The 17652-nt window shown below is 43.4% G+C and overlaps 1 protein-coding gene across 4 annotated transcripts in view; it reads left to right on the top strand.

Annotated features, from left to right (window-relative positions):
- LOC122556804 (dihydropyrimidinase-related protein 3-like) overlaps positions 1-17652 on the top strand; it is a 270164-nt gene that overhangs the window by 73053 nt on the left and 179459 nt on the right. Inside the window, exon 1 of one of the 4 annotated variants that reach the window (XM_087995489.1) lies at positions 16705-16891. The exons of the other annotated variants lie outside the window; for them this stretch is intronic. Coding sequence (XP_087851615.1) covers positions 16844-16891 — 48 coding nt within the window. The 5' untranslated portion in view covers positions 16705-16843. Of the gene's footprint in view, positions 1-16704; positions 16892-17652 lie in introns of those variants that run through there. 4 annotated transcript variants of the gene reach the window in all.

Raw genomic sequence — 17652 nt, 5'->3', positions numbered from 1 at the left:
AATGTTGGAATTGTACCAGCTTTGACCACTTCCTCTGGCAGCTCAGCACCACCCACTGTGTGAAAAGTCCCCTAAGGCCCTTTTCAATCTTTCTCCTCTCACCTTAAACCTTTGCCTCTAATTTTGCCCTCACCTTGGAGAAAAAAACCTTGTCTATTTACCCTATCCATACACCTCATGCTTTTATAAATCTCTATAAGGTCACCCCTCAGCTTCCAACACTCCAGAGGAAAACAGCCCCAGCCTGTTCAGCCACTCAGTGTAACTCAAACCCTCCAACCCCGGCAACATAGAATCCCTACAGTGTGGTAACAGACCCCTCAGCTCAATGAGTCCACACTGACCCACAGAAGAGTATCTCACCCAGACCCATCCCCCCTACCCTATTATCCGACATTTACCCCTGACCAATGCACCTAACCTACACATCCCTGAACACTATGAGCAATTTAGCATGGCCGATTCACCCTAACCTGCACATCTTTAGATTGTGGGAGGAAACCAGAGCACATGGACTTGGGGAGAATGTGCAAACTCCACACAGTCAGTGTGGAATCGAACCTAGGTCCCTGGCGCTGTGAGGCAGTAGTGCTAACCACTGAGCCACCATGCCACCCCAATCACTGTGCCGCACCTCCCCCCCCCCCCTTTCCAAACATCCTTGTAAATCTTTTCTGAACCCTTTCAAGTTTAATAACTTCCTCCCTACAGCAGCTGTAACAGGTCTGCGTCTGCAATAGTTGTTGTCTGCAGATTATCTCAGCTGCCCTCGTGAACGTTACACTACCCTCAGTCAATCACACAGCTGGAAGGACTGACTCCACTCTTCTGCAAACAGAGACACTTGTAGGGAAACACCCTTCGGCACAGATTTTGGGCTTCTGTATATTAAAGTGGAGTAGCATGCACTGTGCACCCATGATTGTCCACCATGCTCTCCCCATTGCAAGGAGTGTTTCTGCACATCCCTGCCTGAGATTGTTTCCATTCTGGTGATGATGGCCACAGTATCTGAGGCAAACAAAGTGAGGAAAATAGCTCTTAATCTTTCTGTTAACTCAAACTTCAGTTTGCTCACAACGTTCCCCTCTTGAAGTTGCTGATGAAATGACAAACCACGTAAGGCAGATAAAATGTACTTACTCGTTCATGAACCATTTAATTGCAACAATATATAGCAGTAAAGTAAAGGTCTAAACCTGGAGCTGGATAGCTCTGTCAGTCAGAACATAATATTTGAGAATGAAGAAAGCCATGATGTCTGGGATATTGCTGAGAATGAAGAGTTTGAGTTGTAAGGAGAGGCTGGGACTATTTTTCCCTGGAGTGTTGGAAGTTGAGGGGTGACCTTATAGAGGTTTATAAAATCATGAGGGATATAGGTAAGGTGAACGGCAGGTGTCTTTTCACTAGGGTGGGGGATTTCAAGACTGGGGGCATTTTTAAAGGTGAGACTAGAAGGATTTAAAAAAGACATGAGGGGCAATTTCATTTTACACAGAGGTTCGTTCATGTGGTGAATGAACTTCCAGAGGAAGTGGTGGATGCGGGTAGAGTTACAATGTTTAAAAAACATTTGGATAAGTACATGAATAAGAAAGGTTTGGAGGGATGTAGGCCAGGTGCGTTCAAGTGGGGCTATTTTAGCTTGGGATTATGGTCGACATAGATTGGTTGGACCGAAAGATCTGTTTCCGCTGTATGTCTCTGTAGCTCTATAATTAAAACATTATTTTCTCTCTCTTCCTTTTCTTCTTATGTTCCCCCTCTCTTCTTGAAATAACTGAACAGAGGCCAGTATTCCCTCATCAAGTTGCCATGTATTTACTCCAGCGCAGAGTCAGTCCTCAATTGAGTAGATTCTACTCTCCTGGTTATTTTTTTTTACAAACAAGGGAGAGTCCTTGACACTGATCCAGCTCCCTCAGAGCCAGATCTTCGAGTGAACAGACCCTCTGACAGAAGTTTAATGGCTCTTTTTTTTCATTTCTTCTTCAGAGTGAATAGAACCCCTAACCCTCCTGCTTTTCTTCCCCCCCTCCCCCCCCCCGCCAGCCCCCATGTTGTGTGTGTGGAGGTGTGAGACACAGTGACAGGCACAAGGTGCACGAATCTTTGTTCAAATTTCCACCACCAGGAAGATAGGAAAACACCCGAGTGGCCAGTGACAAGCCATGCCCTTCACATCAAAGGGCAGTGCTGTGTGATCAAACAGTGAAGGGGAGGGCAGGGATTAAATCAAAATAGAGTTGGAGGGAGAAATGATGCATTCCACTCCTTGCGGCGCCCACCTCTCCCTGAACAACTCCAGGGTGTTGGTGGACACCGCGTGCTCCTTCTCCAAGGACACCCGGGCTCTAACGTAACCGCGGAAGAGGGGCAGGCAGTCGGCCCTAACGACCCCCTCCACGGCCCGCTGCCTCGACCTGTTGATGGCCAGTTTGGCCAGGCCCAGGAGCAGACCCACGAGGAGGTCTTCAGATCTGCCCTCCTTCCTCCGTACCGGGTGCCCAAAGATCAGGAGCATGGGACTGAAGTGCAGCCAAAAGCAGAGAAGGAGGTTTTTGAGGAAATCAAAAAGGGAGTGCAAACGCCCACACCCAATATACACGTGGTCCACGGACTCCACAGCGCCACAGAACAAGCAGTTGGGCTGGGAGTCCGTGAACCACCGCAATCTGCGGTTGCAGGGGACCGCTGCGTGCAGCACCCTCCACCCCAGATCCCCGAAAGAAAGGGGGAGGACTCCTGCGTAGAGAGCCCTCCACTGGGGATCCCCACTGCCTGGTGGCAGATGGGCACGCCAAGGCGTGTCCGGACGGTGGATAAGGGAGAAGAGGTGGATGGTGTGCAGCAGCAGTCGATACAGGGCCCGCCTTTTTATGTCCTTAAAAGGGACAAAACTAAAAGTCCGGTGGTGGCTCAGGTTCCCGGGGTGAAGTACGGGACCTTAGAGCCAACGTGAAGATGATCTGTTCTTCGATTTGTTGAGAGTTTTGATTAGATTAGATTCCCTACAGTGTGGAAATAGGTCTTTTGGCCCAACAAGTCCACACCGACCCTTCGAAGACCAATCCACCCAGACCCATTCCCCTACACCTAACACTACGGGCAATCTAGAATGGCTAATTTACCTAACCTGCACATCTTTGGATTGTGGAATGAAATCGGAGCACCTGGAGGAAACCCATACAGGCACAGGGAGAATATGCAAAGTCCACACAGACAGTTGCCCGAGGTGGGAATTGAACTAGGGTCTCTGGTGCTGAGAGGCAGCAGTGCTAACCAATCAGCCACCATGCCGCACCAGATACCAGGGTGCTTAATGTAGGGAATTTGGATGGGACTGCTATTGATTAATAGAAATACCTTTAGTGATTTGCAAATGTTCAGATTTGTAAGTCACTAAGCAAGCGCTGCACCTTCCATGTGTGTCATTCTTTTTGTGAGACTGCTGGAGACGTTTTTGAAAGACCTAATAAAGTTGAGTGCAAATCTCTTTGGAACCGTATAGATTTCAGTGCAATGACAGGGTGAGTATAAAGGTGATTAGTGGCTGAATACTCTGGGAAGAAGTGAAACTAGCCTGAAATGGGTTGGAAAATCAATAGAAATGGAATAAATCTGTAATAAAGCTAATGGTGATTGAATAAGGATCCTTTTAAAGCTGCAGGCCTCCTTTTTTTTAATGAGCTGCTCATCAATCCTTGTCAATTGCAAATTCTTCAGATTGTGCCATCCAGCAATGCTTAGGGACTGAAAAAATTATCAGTGGGGTGATGGTGGAGAAGGAGGCAGTGCCCTTTATTTGCCTTAAAGTGTTCTATGTTTTGTGGCGTTGACTGACTTGTCTCACCTTGTTAAAGGTGAGTTAAACGCCTGCTGGGAAAGAGGGCTTATGTGGTGCAGAGGCACTGTCTTTGCTGCCACTGGGAGGTACAGGTTCAAACCTCACCTGCTCCTCAGTTGTGTGATAACATGCTTGGACAGGTTGGTTTGAAAATGTTTACCTGGCCCTCCTTGAACAGAGGCTTGAATGGAAGGAGCTGACTTCCCGATGCTTGGTCTCCATTCGCCAACTCAAGCAGGCAGTGTTGGCACACTATTCAACATGCCTAGGATCTCCCATGAGAACGGGCAGACTCTTAAAACAGTCCAGGAGCTTTAAAGCGCAAGGGCTCAACCTACTAATTGTCCATCACCTGAAACAGTGTGATCATGCAGAACTTCATTAGGGCTGATATCTCTCAGCTCCCCATATACACTCAGTAGATATTGTCAGGAGGAATGCCCTTATTCTGATGAAGGACTTATGCCCGAAACATCGATCCTCCTGCTCCTCGGAGGCTGCCTGACTTGCTGTGCTTTTCCAGCACCACACTGTCGACTCTGATCTCTAGCATCTGCAGTCCTCACTTTCTCCCGGCTATTGTCAGGACATTGGTACAGGGAACCATTTTCTCTGCACCGAGTGCAATCCTGGCATGTATGCAGTGGAAGATGGGATGGGATGTGTCACTGGATAATGAACATAGCTAGAAGCTTTCCCTGATTTTGTCACTACTCTATTCAAAACGTGGCTGCTGAGGGCAATCGCAGGACAGTGACTCAGTGGTCAGCACAGAGTCATAGAGTCCGACAGCACAGAGACAGGCCCTTTGACCCAAACTAGTCTGTGCTGATCAAAATTACCATCCATGATAACCCCATTTCCCTTGGCCTGTATCCTTCTGAACCTTTCCTGTCTTGCTGCCTCATAGCACCAGCGCTCCAGATTCGATTCTGGCCTTGGGTGACTGTGTGCGTGTGGAGATTTTTCCCACAGTCCAAAGATGTGTGTGGGTTATGTAGATTGGCCATGCCCAAATGGAACTCTATTGGCATTCCTTGAAAGTCTTTGGGTCAAAATCCTGGAACTCCCTTCCAAAACACACTGTGTGGGGGAGGACTAGAGTCTAAGGACTGAAGCAGTTCAAGATAATGGCTCCCCACCACATTCTCCATTGTCAGCCAAGCTGACAATGCTGATATCCCATGGACAAATTTTCCCTCTCCCCGCTGTCATGCATCATCCACAACTTCACCACAAAGATCCTTCACGAGCAACGGTGGCACAGTGTTAGCACTGCTGCCTCACAGTGCCAGAGACCCGGGTTCAATTCCCGCCTCAGGCGACCCAGTGTGTGGAGTTTGCACGTTCTCCCCGTGTCTGTGTGGGTTTCCTTCGGGTGCTCCGGTTTCCTCCCACAGTCCAAAGGTGTACAGGTCAGGAGAATTGGCCATAGTGTTAGGTAAGGGGTAAATGTAGGGGTATGGGTGGGTGGGTTGCGCTTTGGCGGGTCGGTGTGGACTTGTTGGGCCAAAGGGCCTGTTTCCACACTGTAATGTAATCTAATCTAAACACAAACCAACAAGGTTATTACGCTGAAATTGAGGAGGCATGTGAGAATTCAAGATCCTGCTGCCTACCTCAGATAAGGTTTGAATTAATAAAAAGCTTTTATTAATTCCTTATCCAGCACTTTTCCTTATCCATCTCTGTCTCTCTCTGCCACACATTTTCAGACATGTGATTCCTGTGTCATGTTGGAGAATGGAAAGCCCATATTTCAGCATGTAACAAAGGACAAAAAAAGTAAATATGTCAAAACACTCGTTCTGTCTATTTGTAAAACCAATTTAATCAGTCAAAATACATTTTGAAAGGGTATCCCTCAATTTTTTTTTTCTGTAACTGTATTTTTAATGATAAACAGAAGTATACAAACACTATGATATTTCATCCACTAAATTGTTTTTAATTGCTTGCCATTGTTCGGAGGCAATGTCCTAGTGGTATTATCACAGGCCTATTAACCCCAAGACCCAGGTAATGTTCTGGGGACTTGCATTCAAATCCTGCTACAGCAAATGATAGAATTTGAATTCAGTGAAAATCTGGAAATAAGAGTCTAATTGCTAATTTATTGGGGAAAAGCCCATCTGGCATCTGGTTTACTAATGTCCTTGAAGGAAGGACATAACCTAGTCTGGCCTACATCTGACTCCAGACTCACAGCAATGTGGTTGACTATTAACTGTCCTCTGGGCAATAAATGCTGGCCTGGCCATTGATGTCCATACCCTGTGATTGAATAACAAAAGTTACACTTTGTTATGAAAGCTTGTGTCTATCTTAAATATTTGGATGTTTATTTGAAAGATTGTCAGTTTATGCTTCACTTTAGAGATACAATTCATGCTGACCCTTCTCTGTGGTACTGTGGGAATGTTGCACTATCGAAGATATCAACTTTCCATTGTGATGTTTTGTTAAGATCCTATCTGTCCTCTTAAAAAGACATAAATAAATTCAAGGCACAACATTAGATGACTACTCTGGGAGTCTTGGTCATTGTTTACAACTCATGCAGCATCACTCAAGAAGATTTAATTATAGGAGTTTCCTGTTTACAAATTGGCTGCCACATTTACCTGTGTGACTACACTTCAAAATAATTAACCGATGATGAACCACAATAGGATATCCTGCGGTGATGAAGGATACTATATCCTTTATTCCTTGTTTCGTTCTGACTATTCCCAAGATGGCCTCCCGCACGTCACCCAAGTCGAGACGTGGTGTTTTCCCTTCTCACTTGATTTATTTGCCCAGAATAAGCATATCAGGAATAATAGGGAACCAACCGATCAATGAGAGTGAGAAGTATGCATATGAACTTTTATTTGATATTGGCTGATGGGATGCGGGTATCACTGGGTAGACCAACCCTCATTACCCCTAACCGCTCTGAGGAAAGTGATGAGGAGTCACTATAGCCCTTAGGATGGAACAGGAGTAGGTAGACTAGCCCCCAACAGACCCCTCGCTCTGTTATTTGATAAAATCATGGCCAATCTAATGTGATTGAGGAAGTTATAGTAATTAATATCAGTAAATAAACACGACTGAGATATTGTTGAATATAAAAGCTGACAGACCCACTGTACCTGATTGACTGCAGTTTTTAAACAGGTAGCTGCAGAGATAACGGATTCATTAGTTGTGATTTTCCAAATTCCCAAGATTCCTGAATAATATCAGTAGATCAGGATGTAGCAGAAAATACACTGTTGTTCCAACATGAGAAAGAAGCAGATCTACAATGAGTGAACCCAATGTCAGTCATCAGGCAACTGGTGGAATCCATTTTGAATTGAGTGGTAACTGGGCATTTACTAATTCATAATATAGTTAGAGTTAACACAGTTTTACAAGAGAGAAACAATGATGTATCTGTTCAAGGCTATTGGGGATGTAACAACATAATGCATTGGGCATTTCTAAAGGTATTTGTCAAGGACTGAACACAAGATAAGGGCTCTTGGGGCTGGTGATAAAATATTTGGAGGGTTGAGGATTGGTTAGTAAAGTAAACAAAAGTGTAGGAATGAAAAGGAATTTTTCAGGTTGTTTTGTGTGGAGGGTCATTAAGATGACTGCTCGGGTTTCAGCTCGGTACAATTTACGGAAGGGATTTTGATGAAGGGATCAAATATAATGCATCCATGTTGTGTGACAATAGGTGAGTAGCCTGTGATGAAGACACAGTGTCAGCAAAGTGATACTGAGAGGTTGGGTTATTGTGCAGGACTGTCACAGTTGGAGTACAATGTGATGAGCTGTCAGGCTATTTGTTAGGGAGATTAGAAAAACAGATTTTTTTAAAAAACTATTAAACGCTAGTCATAGAGTCATAGCAGTGGTACAGCACAGAAACAGACCCTTTGGTCCAACTTGTCCATGCTGAACAGATATCCTAAATTAATCAAGTCCCATTCACCAGCCTTTGGCCCATGTCCCTCTAAATGCTTCCTATTCAAATACCCATCCAGATGCTTTTTAAATGTTGTAATTGTACCAGCCTCTCCCATTTCCTCTGGAAGCTCATTCCAAACACACACCACCTCTGCATGAACAAGTTGTCCCTTAGGTCCCTTTTAAATCTTTCCCCTCTCACCCTAAACCGATGCCCTCTAGTTTTGGACTCCCCCACCCCAGGGAAAGGACCTTGCCTATTTACACTATCCATACACCTCATGATTTTATAAACCTCTATGTGGTCACCCCTCAGCTTCCGACGCTCCACAGGGAAAACAACCCCAGCCTATTCAGCCTCCCCCCTTAGCTCAAACCCTCCAACCCCAAACCCTCCAACCCCAGCAACATCCTTGTAAATCTCTTCTGAACCCTTTTAAGTTTAATAACATCTTTTCTATAGCAGGAAGACGAGAATTGAATGCAGTATTCCAAAAATGACCTCACCATGACATCTCAACTGGTATACTCAATGCACTGACCAATAAAGGTAAACATACAATTGTGCAAGACTTTGGTGAAACTGCACCTGGAATCTGTTTTGTAGATAGTATTACCTGAGAGGTGGTGCAACAAACATTCACTTGATTTATTTATGGATGAGACAGTTTCCTGGGAGACAGACTGAGTTGAAGGGGTTTATAATCTCTGAAGTTTCAAGGCCTCTGTTTCATCTCCAAGCTTTAGCAAACCTGTCTCCAACCCTGTTCAGAGGGTACACCAAAATCCCAAAGAGTAACATCTTCTCTCTGAGGGCTGGTTTGAGATATGGGTGAAAAATGCGGCACATCATCTTCAGATAAGGCTGCCAGCAATCTTGGATTAAGAGGAGAAGTCTTGTCATTCACCTGATTGTGAATCTTTGGAATATTCCAGCATGGACCAGTGTGGATGCTGCGTTGTTGAGTATATTTCTCAATGGTCAGATGATGGGTCTTTAAAGACATAAAGGCATATGGGGGTCAGCACGGAGAACGTTTATGTGGAAGACCGGCTGTAATCCTATTGGAAGGAGGATCAGGATAAAGGTGCTGCAAGGCCTATTCCTGCTCCTATTGCTTATATTTTGAAGAGTGAATCTCACAGGTGAAGATAGAGCCTGCAATCTAAGATATATAACATGTACTCAGTTTGTTAGGATGCATCAACAGCATTTATGTGAGCAAGCAACTTACTTAGTCTATATCAAAACCTATTTTGTGCCTTTTCAAAGTTAGTTAAAGCTAACAAGAGGAAAGTTTTTGAATAGGTTTTATTTATGTGGTAATTAGGCTCTTCAAATCACATGCATGTATTTATATAGAATATGCAACATATATATATTATATACCAAATATATAATATATCCCATAGTAGAAGGTAATGGCCCAGTGCTACTATCTCTGGATTATTAATCCAATGACCCAGGTAATGCTCTGGGGACCTGGGTTTGAATTCCACTATGGCAGATGGTGGAATTTGAATCCAATAAACAAAGAGCTGAATTAACTTACTGCCAATTGTTGAGGAAAAACCCATCTGGCTCACCAATATTCTTTAGGGAAGGAGCCTGCCATTCTTACCTGCTCTGGCCTATACGTAACACCCACAGCAATGTGGTTGACTCTCAACTGCCCTCTGGGCAATAAATGTTGGCCTTGCCAGTGACACACTCATCCTGTGAATAACTAAAGGAAAATAAAAACATATTAAGAATATACCCGTGTGTGTGCAAGCCCCGAAGAGAAACTACCTTTAAAGAAACTTCAGAAAGCATCGAAGCTTTAAGACAGAGATCTAGATGTATTGGTGACACTGCTTGTAGGAGTATCCTAACAATTATATTGGAAAGAAGGTTCATAGATTTTTAGGGTCTAGATAACTACGTACTATTTTACATATCAAATGCAGACTAGTTTATGGTGTTCTTAGATTAAAACATTGCAAAGAATAACAAATAAATTCATTGGGAAAGCTGTATATATATCTAAGTTAGAGACTAGCTATTTTTTGCTTTCTACACAATAATGGAGAGAGTTGTGAAATTCAAAGTGCCAAGCATCCAGGAATACCACTAGATAAGAATTTGGCTTGTTCAGTCATTGTAAATGAGTGGCCTTGACTGATAGTCTACTGTGGAATAAGACTTGCTATTGTTATAAAACAACATAATTTCAACTCACTGTGAAAAACGCCACAACAGATCTGCTGGGTATATTATCAGTTCCTATTATCACAAATAGATAACTTTTCAGTAAGACTGGTAACATGTGAGCAATGCTTCGATTAGTAACAACGGAAGGGGCCAGTAGATAGGATGATTTCTGTTTTGAGCAATGGATTAGCTTCACCAGTTTTATGCCAAAGCAACTGGTTTAAAGTGCCAACACCACCACCACATAATTTAGTCAAAATGTACCCTGACTAACTATGACCAAGCCTATAAAAGAGTCACTGGGAGACTAACTGAACTGTTATATCAAGCAAGCGTTTCTAATCTGTCATATGTCAAGTGTCACAGTCTACTGTCTGTGATGAAGTTCAAAGGAAAGTAGAGAGAGGGAGAGATAAAGAAAATACCAGAATCAATTGTCTGCAATATTTTACAGCCACTGTACAGGCTGAGTTTAATGCGACAGTGATTAAAATGTTATAGTCTGATCAAGATGCATGCATGTACATTACAGCAGAATAATCATATATAATGTTTTGCAGAGTTTAATGTTTGAGTCACTATATAAAAATGTATTAAGTGTGCAATTTGTTGATAATGTGACAAAAGGGATATCTGACATACATTTTCTGATTATCTATCCCCTTCTCTGTCACAGACATCCCACTCAAGTATCTATATCACACTTAAGAAAGTTTAAAAAATCACACAACACCAGGTTATAGTCCCACAGGTCTCTTTGGAAGTACTAGCTTTCGGAGTGCTGTTCCTTCTTCAGATACCTGACAAAGGAGCAGCGCTCCAAAAGCTAGTGTTTCCAAATAAACCTGTTGGACTATAACCTGGTGTTCTGTGTTTTTTAACTTTGTTCACCCCAGCCCAACACTGGCACATCCACATCACACTTAAGAAAAGAAGGTAGCCATTTCACCTGGGATAAAACTCTTTGTAATATTTGAACTGACTTAACAATCTTTACTTCATAAGATCTGTAGATTGGAAAGCAACAAAATCCTGATATTGCAGAGTGAGTTCTTCACTGCTTAATGGTATACCTCATGGCAGCAAAATCCAGTGGCTCAGTGGTTAGCATTACTATCTCACAGGGCCAGGGACCATGGTTCAATTCTACCCTTGGGTGATGGTCTGTGTGGAGTTTGCACATTCTCCCTGTGTCTGCATAGGTTTCCTCCCATAATCCAAAGACGTGCAGGTTAGGGTGGATTGGCCATGCTAAACTGCCCATAGTGCTCAGGGATGTGTAGGTTAGGTGCATTAGTTGGGGATACATGTAGAGGAATGGGTTGGTGTAGACTTGTTGGACTGAGGGCCTGTTTCCACACTGTAAGGGTTCTATGAAAATATCCACAATGGGCAAGCAGCAGAAAATTGTTTTTTATAAGAATCTATGTTGGAACAACTTTTGTTTAAAACTTACATAAATGATTTTGACTCAAATTATGTGTGAGTCATGCCAGATTAGGGGTGCATTTTAATAAAGAAGATGACTGTGTCAAAATGAAAGAAGAATTTGTAAATGATCATATCGCTAACAAACAAACTTTAATTGCATTATGGTAAATAATTTCATCCGGAAGGATAAGGATGCCTCATACCCCTGGGGGTTGACGGAAACATTGAATTTAGTTTGGTATTAGGGACACTGCTGTCTTCCTATCATTGCCTCAATTGATGCTCACTTAGTTGTCTGTTACCCACCATTGCTGGTATTCAACCCAGCAACAAGTGAAAGACTTGCTATAAAGTGGACACAAACCTTAACAGAGTTGCTTGCAAGCTTCCTTGGGGATACAGTAGGGTACACCTTTTACAAAGACAGTCAGTACTGATTGAGGAATGCAAAGTGGGAGGTAGTCTAAAAAGACCAACCCACCACCTCCTTGCCCCACCTGGTGACTCCCCTAACACCATCCACTGTGACACAAGCCCATTAACTTCAGTTCCACCATTACTCACCTGTACCTTGCACCCTCAGCAGTCCAAGTCTGTGGATGGCACGGTGGCACCGTGGTTAGCACTGCTGCCTCACAGCACCAGAGACCTGGGTTCAATTCCCGCCTCAGGCAACTGTCTGTGTGGAGTTTGCACATTCTTCAGGTGTCTGCGTGGGTTTCCTCCGGGTGCTCCGGTTTCCTCCCACAGTCCAAAGATGTGCAGGTTAGATGAATTGGCTATATTAAATTGCCTGTAGTGTCAGGTGAAGGGGTAAATGTAGGGGAATGGGTCTGGGTGGGTTGCTCTTCGGAGGGTAGGTGTGGACTTGTTGGGCTGAAGGGCCTGTTTCCACACTGTAAGCAATCTAACCTAATTTCATAGGTGCAGTACCAGCAGCAGCCACTGGCTCCTCGTGGCGCTGCCAAGCATTGTCAAACTCCCACCCGCTCATTGGCATGTATGGGGAGGTGATAGCCTAGTGGCATTATCACTGGATCCAGGGTCTTGGGTTTGGATTCTGCCATGGTGGAAACTAAATTCAATAAAAGTCTGGAATTATTGTCTAATAGTGACCATGAAATTATCATGGGGGGGATAACTGATATGGTTCACTAAAGTCCTTTATGGAGGGTAACACTGATCCTTACTTAGTCTGGCCCACATAGCAATGTGGTTGTCTCTTAACTCTCCTGTGGGTATTTAGGGATGGACAATAAATGCTGGCTGGCCAGCGATGTCCTCATTCTCGGAACAAATAAAACAAAACAAGACTCTCAATCAGCTCTCTAACCAGACTCCATTGATATTGCTCCAAGTGTCTAAGTGAGGGAGCAGAGATCTTGTGGGGCAGATCACCAATACAGTAAGGCCATAAGTTATCAAACAAAACATTGGAGTTCACTGATTTTATTCCTGTAGATATTAAGTTACGTTAAACTTCTTGACTGATTGATTTGATTTATTGATTGTCATGTGTACCTAAGTAGAATTAAAAGCTTTGTTTATGAGCAGTACAGACAGATCATTGTAAGCAAGGACATACAAATCATGGGGTGAGAGAAAATACTTGGACAGAGTAAGGCATACAGGTTATACCACAGAGTCGTGTGCTAGACAAGACCAACATTAACAAGATCAGCTTTATTTGAAGTTAGAGTCCATTCGTTGATCCAATAACAGCTGGGAAGAGCTGTTCCTGAACCTGCTGGTGAGTGTGTTTAAGCTTCTGAATCTTCTGCCTGATGGAAGAGATTGTAGGAGAGCATTTGTTAGGTCACACTTTGAATACCGAAAATGGTTTTGAAATTATAAAAGGATATAGAGGTGGTGAAGTATCATAAGAGTTCCACAAAAATGATGCCAGAATTGGGGAGCTACACCTCAGATAAATTGAGCAGGCAGGCAGGAGAGCACTGAGGGGTGATGATTTGGAGGTCTTCAAGGATAAAAACTTTGATAGGATTCACTAAGAGAAGGTAGTTTCACTGGTTGTGGGGTAGACCAGAACTTGGGGCCAGCGAGGTAAGACAATCATCAATAAATCTAACAGAGAATTCACAAGAGGCTTCCTTATCCAGAGAATGTTTTGAATGTGAAATGCGTTGCCAAGTGAATGTGTTGGAAGAAATAGCATAGGTACATTCATGTGAACAAAAGTGAATGAAATAGAAGGAATAAAAATGCAGTAAGCACTCAACAAGTCCAGCGGCTGCTATGGAGAGAGAGAGAGAGAGAGAGAGAGATGGGGGAAAGAAATATTGATGGATAAAAGAATAATACTGGGGATGCTGGAATTCTGAAATTAAAGGAGAACGTGTTTGAGAAACTTGGTGGGTCTGGCAGCAACTGTGGAGCAAAACAGAGTTAGCATTTCAAGTCTGGTATAACTCTTCTCCAGACAGTTGGTGGACCTGAAATGGAAAGTCTGTTTCTCTCCCCGGACTGACTGTGTTTGGTTGTTTCCGTTTGTTATTACCAGTTTTTGGCATGTGGCATACATCTTTTTGAAGAAAGGGATAGTCATGCTGATGGGGTTGGATGAAGTCAGTGGGGATCAGAGTGATGAAAGTGGGGAGAATGAGTATTTGGATTATAAAACCTGGGAGGGATGTAGTAGGCTGTTTTTTTTCCTGCAGTGAATATTTGGTACTGCCATGATTGTGGGTGCAGGTGTACCAATAACAGGTGGAGTCGAGATTGTGGTGCTGGAAAAGTACAGCAGGTCAGGTAGCATCCGAGGAGCAGGAGAGTGGCATTTCAGGCATTCGACCTTCATCAGGAATGAGAGAAGAGGAGAACTTCTTCAAGGTAGGCATCCTTGGAAGAGGCTTTGCAGTGAGGTTAAAATCAACTAGGAGAAAGTGAGGACTGCAGATGCTGGAGACCAGAGTCGAGAGTGTGGTGCTGGAAAAGTACAGCAGGTCAGGTAGCATCCGAGGAGCAGGAGAATCGATGTTTTGTACATAAGCCCTTCAACAACAGATGGACTGCAGTAGTTTAGGAGGGTGATGCACCACCCCCTTCACAAGAGCAATTGTCGAAGGATGAAAAGGAAATGCGAGTCTAGCCAGTGACACTCGCATTCGACAAACCAACCTCCAATCTGTTGACTCCATCTACATTTCTCACTGCTTCAGGAAGGCATCCAACATCATCAACAACCCCTCCCACCCCAGTTATAATCTCTTCCGTCAGGCAGAAGATACAAAAGCTTAAACACACACACACCAACAGATTCAAGAACAGCTTCTTCCCTGCTGTTATTAGACTTCTGAATGGACCTCTCAAATTTCAAGTCTAATGCTGGTTTCACTCTTTGTGCCCCTTCTGTGCAGCTGTAACGTTGTATTTCTTGCTCTGTTCTATTACGCTGATGCACTTTGTATGGTATGATCTTTCTGTACCGAATGCAAAACAACACTTTTCACTGTACCCAGGCAAAATAATAAATCAAATCAAATCACCTGAAATAATCTGATCCTCATGAAACATCATATATGTTCTGCTCATGTACTGCATGTGCATAGACTACCCACGTTTTGGCACACTGGCCTTCATCAGGACATTGAGTATAGAAGTTGAGAAGTTATGTTGCAGTTGCACAGGGTGAGGCTGCACTTGGAGTATTATGTTCAGTCTTAGTCACCTTGCTACAGGAAGGGTGTTATTAAACTGCAAAGAGTGCAGAAGAAATTTACAAGGATGCTACCAGAATTCAAAGGTCTGATTTATAGGGAGAGGTTAGACAAGCTAGGATTTTTTTCTTTAGCACATAGGAGACTGAGGAATGTTCTTATAGAAGTGTGTAAGATCATGAGAGGCATGGATTGGATAAATGCACTCAGTCTTTTTCCCTGGGGTAGGGGAGTCCAAACTTAGAGGGTGTAGGTTTAAGATGAGAGAGGGAAGGGTATAAAGGGATCTAAAGTGCAACCTTTTCATGCAGAGGGTGGTATGTGTATGGAATGAGCTGCCAGAAGAAGTGGTGGAGGCTGGTACAATTACAACATTTAATAGGTATCTGGATGGATATATGAATAGGAAAGGATTAGAGGGATATGGGCCAAATGTGGGCAAACAGGGCTAAGCTAATATAGGATATCTGGTCAGCATGGATGAGTTGGACCAAAGGGTCTGTTTCTGTGCTATATATCTCTATGATTCTATAACTCTAATTATGTCATTTAAAAGGCATCTGGATGGGTATGTGAACAGGAAATGTTTAGAGGGATATGGGCCAAGTGCTGGCAAAATGGAACTAGATTAATTTAGGGTATCTTGTTGACATGGGCAAGTTGGACCGAAGGGTCTGTTTCAATACTGTATAACTCTACGACTCTAATTACATTATTTAAAAGGCATTTGGTACATGAATAGGAAGGGTTCAGAGGCAACCCAACAAATATTGCTGGAAAAGCTCAGCAGGTCTGGCAGCATCTCTGGAGAGAAATCAGAGTGACCCTTCCTCAGGGTTCAAAGGGATACGGTGCAAATGTTGAAAAATAGGATTAAATTAATTTGGAAAATCTGATCGGCATGGACGAGTTGGACCGAAGGGTCTGTTTCCATGCTGCACATCTCTATGGTTCTATGACTCTAATTACAGCATTTAAAAGATATCTGGATGGGAATATGAATAGGAAGGGTTTACAGGGATATGGCGCAAATTCTGAAAAATAGGACTAAATTAATTTAGAATATCTGGTTGGCATCGACGTGTTGGACCAAAGGGTTTGTTTCCATGCTGTGCATCCCAACGGCTCTATGACTAATTACACCATTTAAAATACATCTGGTTGGGAATGTGAATAGGAAGGGTTTAGAAGGATATGGGCCAAGTGCTGCAAAATGGGACTGGATTAATTTAGGCTATCTGGTTGGCATGAACGAGTTGGACTGAAGGGTCTGTTTCCATGCTGTATAACTCTATGACTCTATAAATAGAGAAAAAAAAAATGTTTAATACATATAACAGTTCAACTTGGAAATCTCTCAGAGGGAAGAAACCCCAGGAGGAGATATCTAATTTTTATTTTGTTTTAGCTGATTTCTGCTTTGTTGATTGGGGAGGTGGATGGATATTGGGAGTAACTCTGGCTCCGCCTGGCGGTATATTCACACTGGCAGCTGCCTGGGCGAGGCGAGAGCTGCAGACAGGGATCAATAGCAGTTAGAGGGAGGCGTAATATCAGAACAGCCTATAGTCAGAGCCCAGCACACTCGCTCAGTGCTGCTATTGTATGGGCAGAGGAGCAAATCACGTCGCTACAAGACTCCAGCAGAAGAAGCTAGAGAGAGGGAAGAAGTGCTTATTTTATTTTATTTTTAACTGGTAGTTTATAATACCCTTTTTGCAAAAAAAAAGACAAGAAATCAACATGATGATGTCAGGATACCAGGGTAAAAAGAACATTCCTCGTATAACGGTAGGTAACTTTAACTCTCGTGCATCTTCCAATTGTACAGTTAATCTGTGCTTGGATTATGTGCGTTGGGAGCTAGATGAGGCTTGCAAGTGCTTCAGGGATGTACATTTACAGGATTGTAGCCTTCCAGCACATAATGCTGCAGATCAGACAAGTCTTAAAATGCGGCTTTTTTTCGCGTATTGAGGGGAAACGCAGCGTGGAAATGCAAGGAGGTGAAATTGAAAGAAAGAAATCCGCTTTGCAATTTAATCGGGGCTATCGGAGGGCGGGGTGCTCGATGATTTCCATTCCCACCCCCGTGTTTTTTTTTTCTCGCCTATTTCATTACAACTTTGAAAGGAGAGGGGGTTTAAAAGGCTCATGGAGTGGTAATTATCTCCCTTTACAGGCTCAGTGTGGACGAAACAGGAGCTGTGATGTTGGATTTCAAAATAGTTCTTGCGTGTGTGTGGTGAATTTCAAAGCGTATTTTGTCTCACGCACAAACTCGGCTGGCATTGTGAGGTGGAATTGTCTGCAGAAGCATGTTTGTGCCCATCTGTGTGTTACTTCAACGCGGGGAATGGGATCAGCTCGCAAAGCGAGACACCACCCAGTTAGAGTCCAGCCTCTTCTCCCTCTGTCTCTCTCTGTGTTGTAGCCAGCACTAACACTGCATTTTACACACAGTGACATGAATTATACGCTTAGCTGGTTTGAGGACAGGCACACGGATCAACTTCAGTCCCCTGACTGTGTGTCCTTTCTGCATTTTTTTT

This window comes from Chiloscyllium plagiosum, unplaced genomic scaffold, assembly GCF_037043375.1.
Source record: "Chiloscyllium plagiosum isolate Xiang-an unplaced genomic scaffold, Cpla_swu_hap1 HiC_scaffold_16, whole genome shotgun sequence".
Lineage (NCBI taxonomy): Eukaryota > Metazoa > Chordata > Chondrichthyes > Orectolobiformes > Hemiscylliidae > Chiloscyllium > Chiloscyllium plagiosum.
The sequence above is the reverse complement of the archived record's forward strand: the minus strand, read 5'-3'. Positions and strand labels throughout refer to the sequence as shown.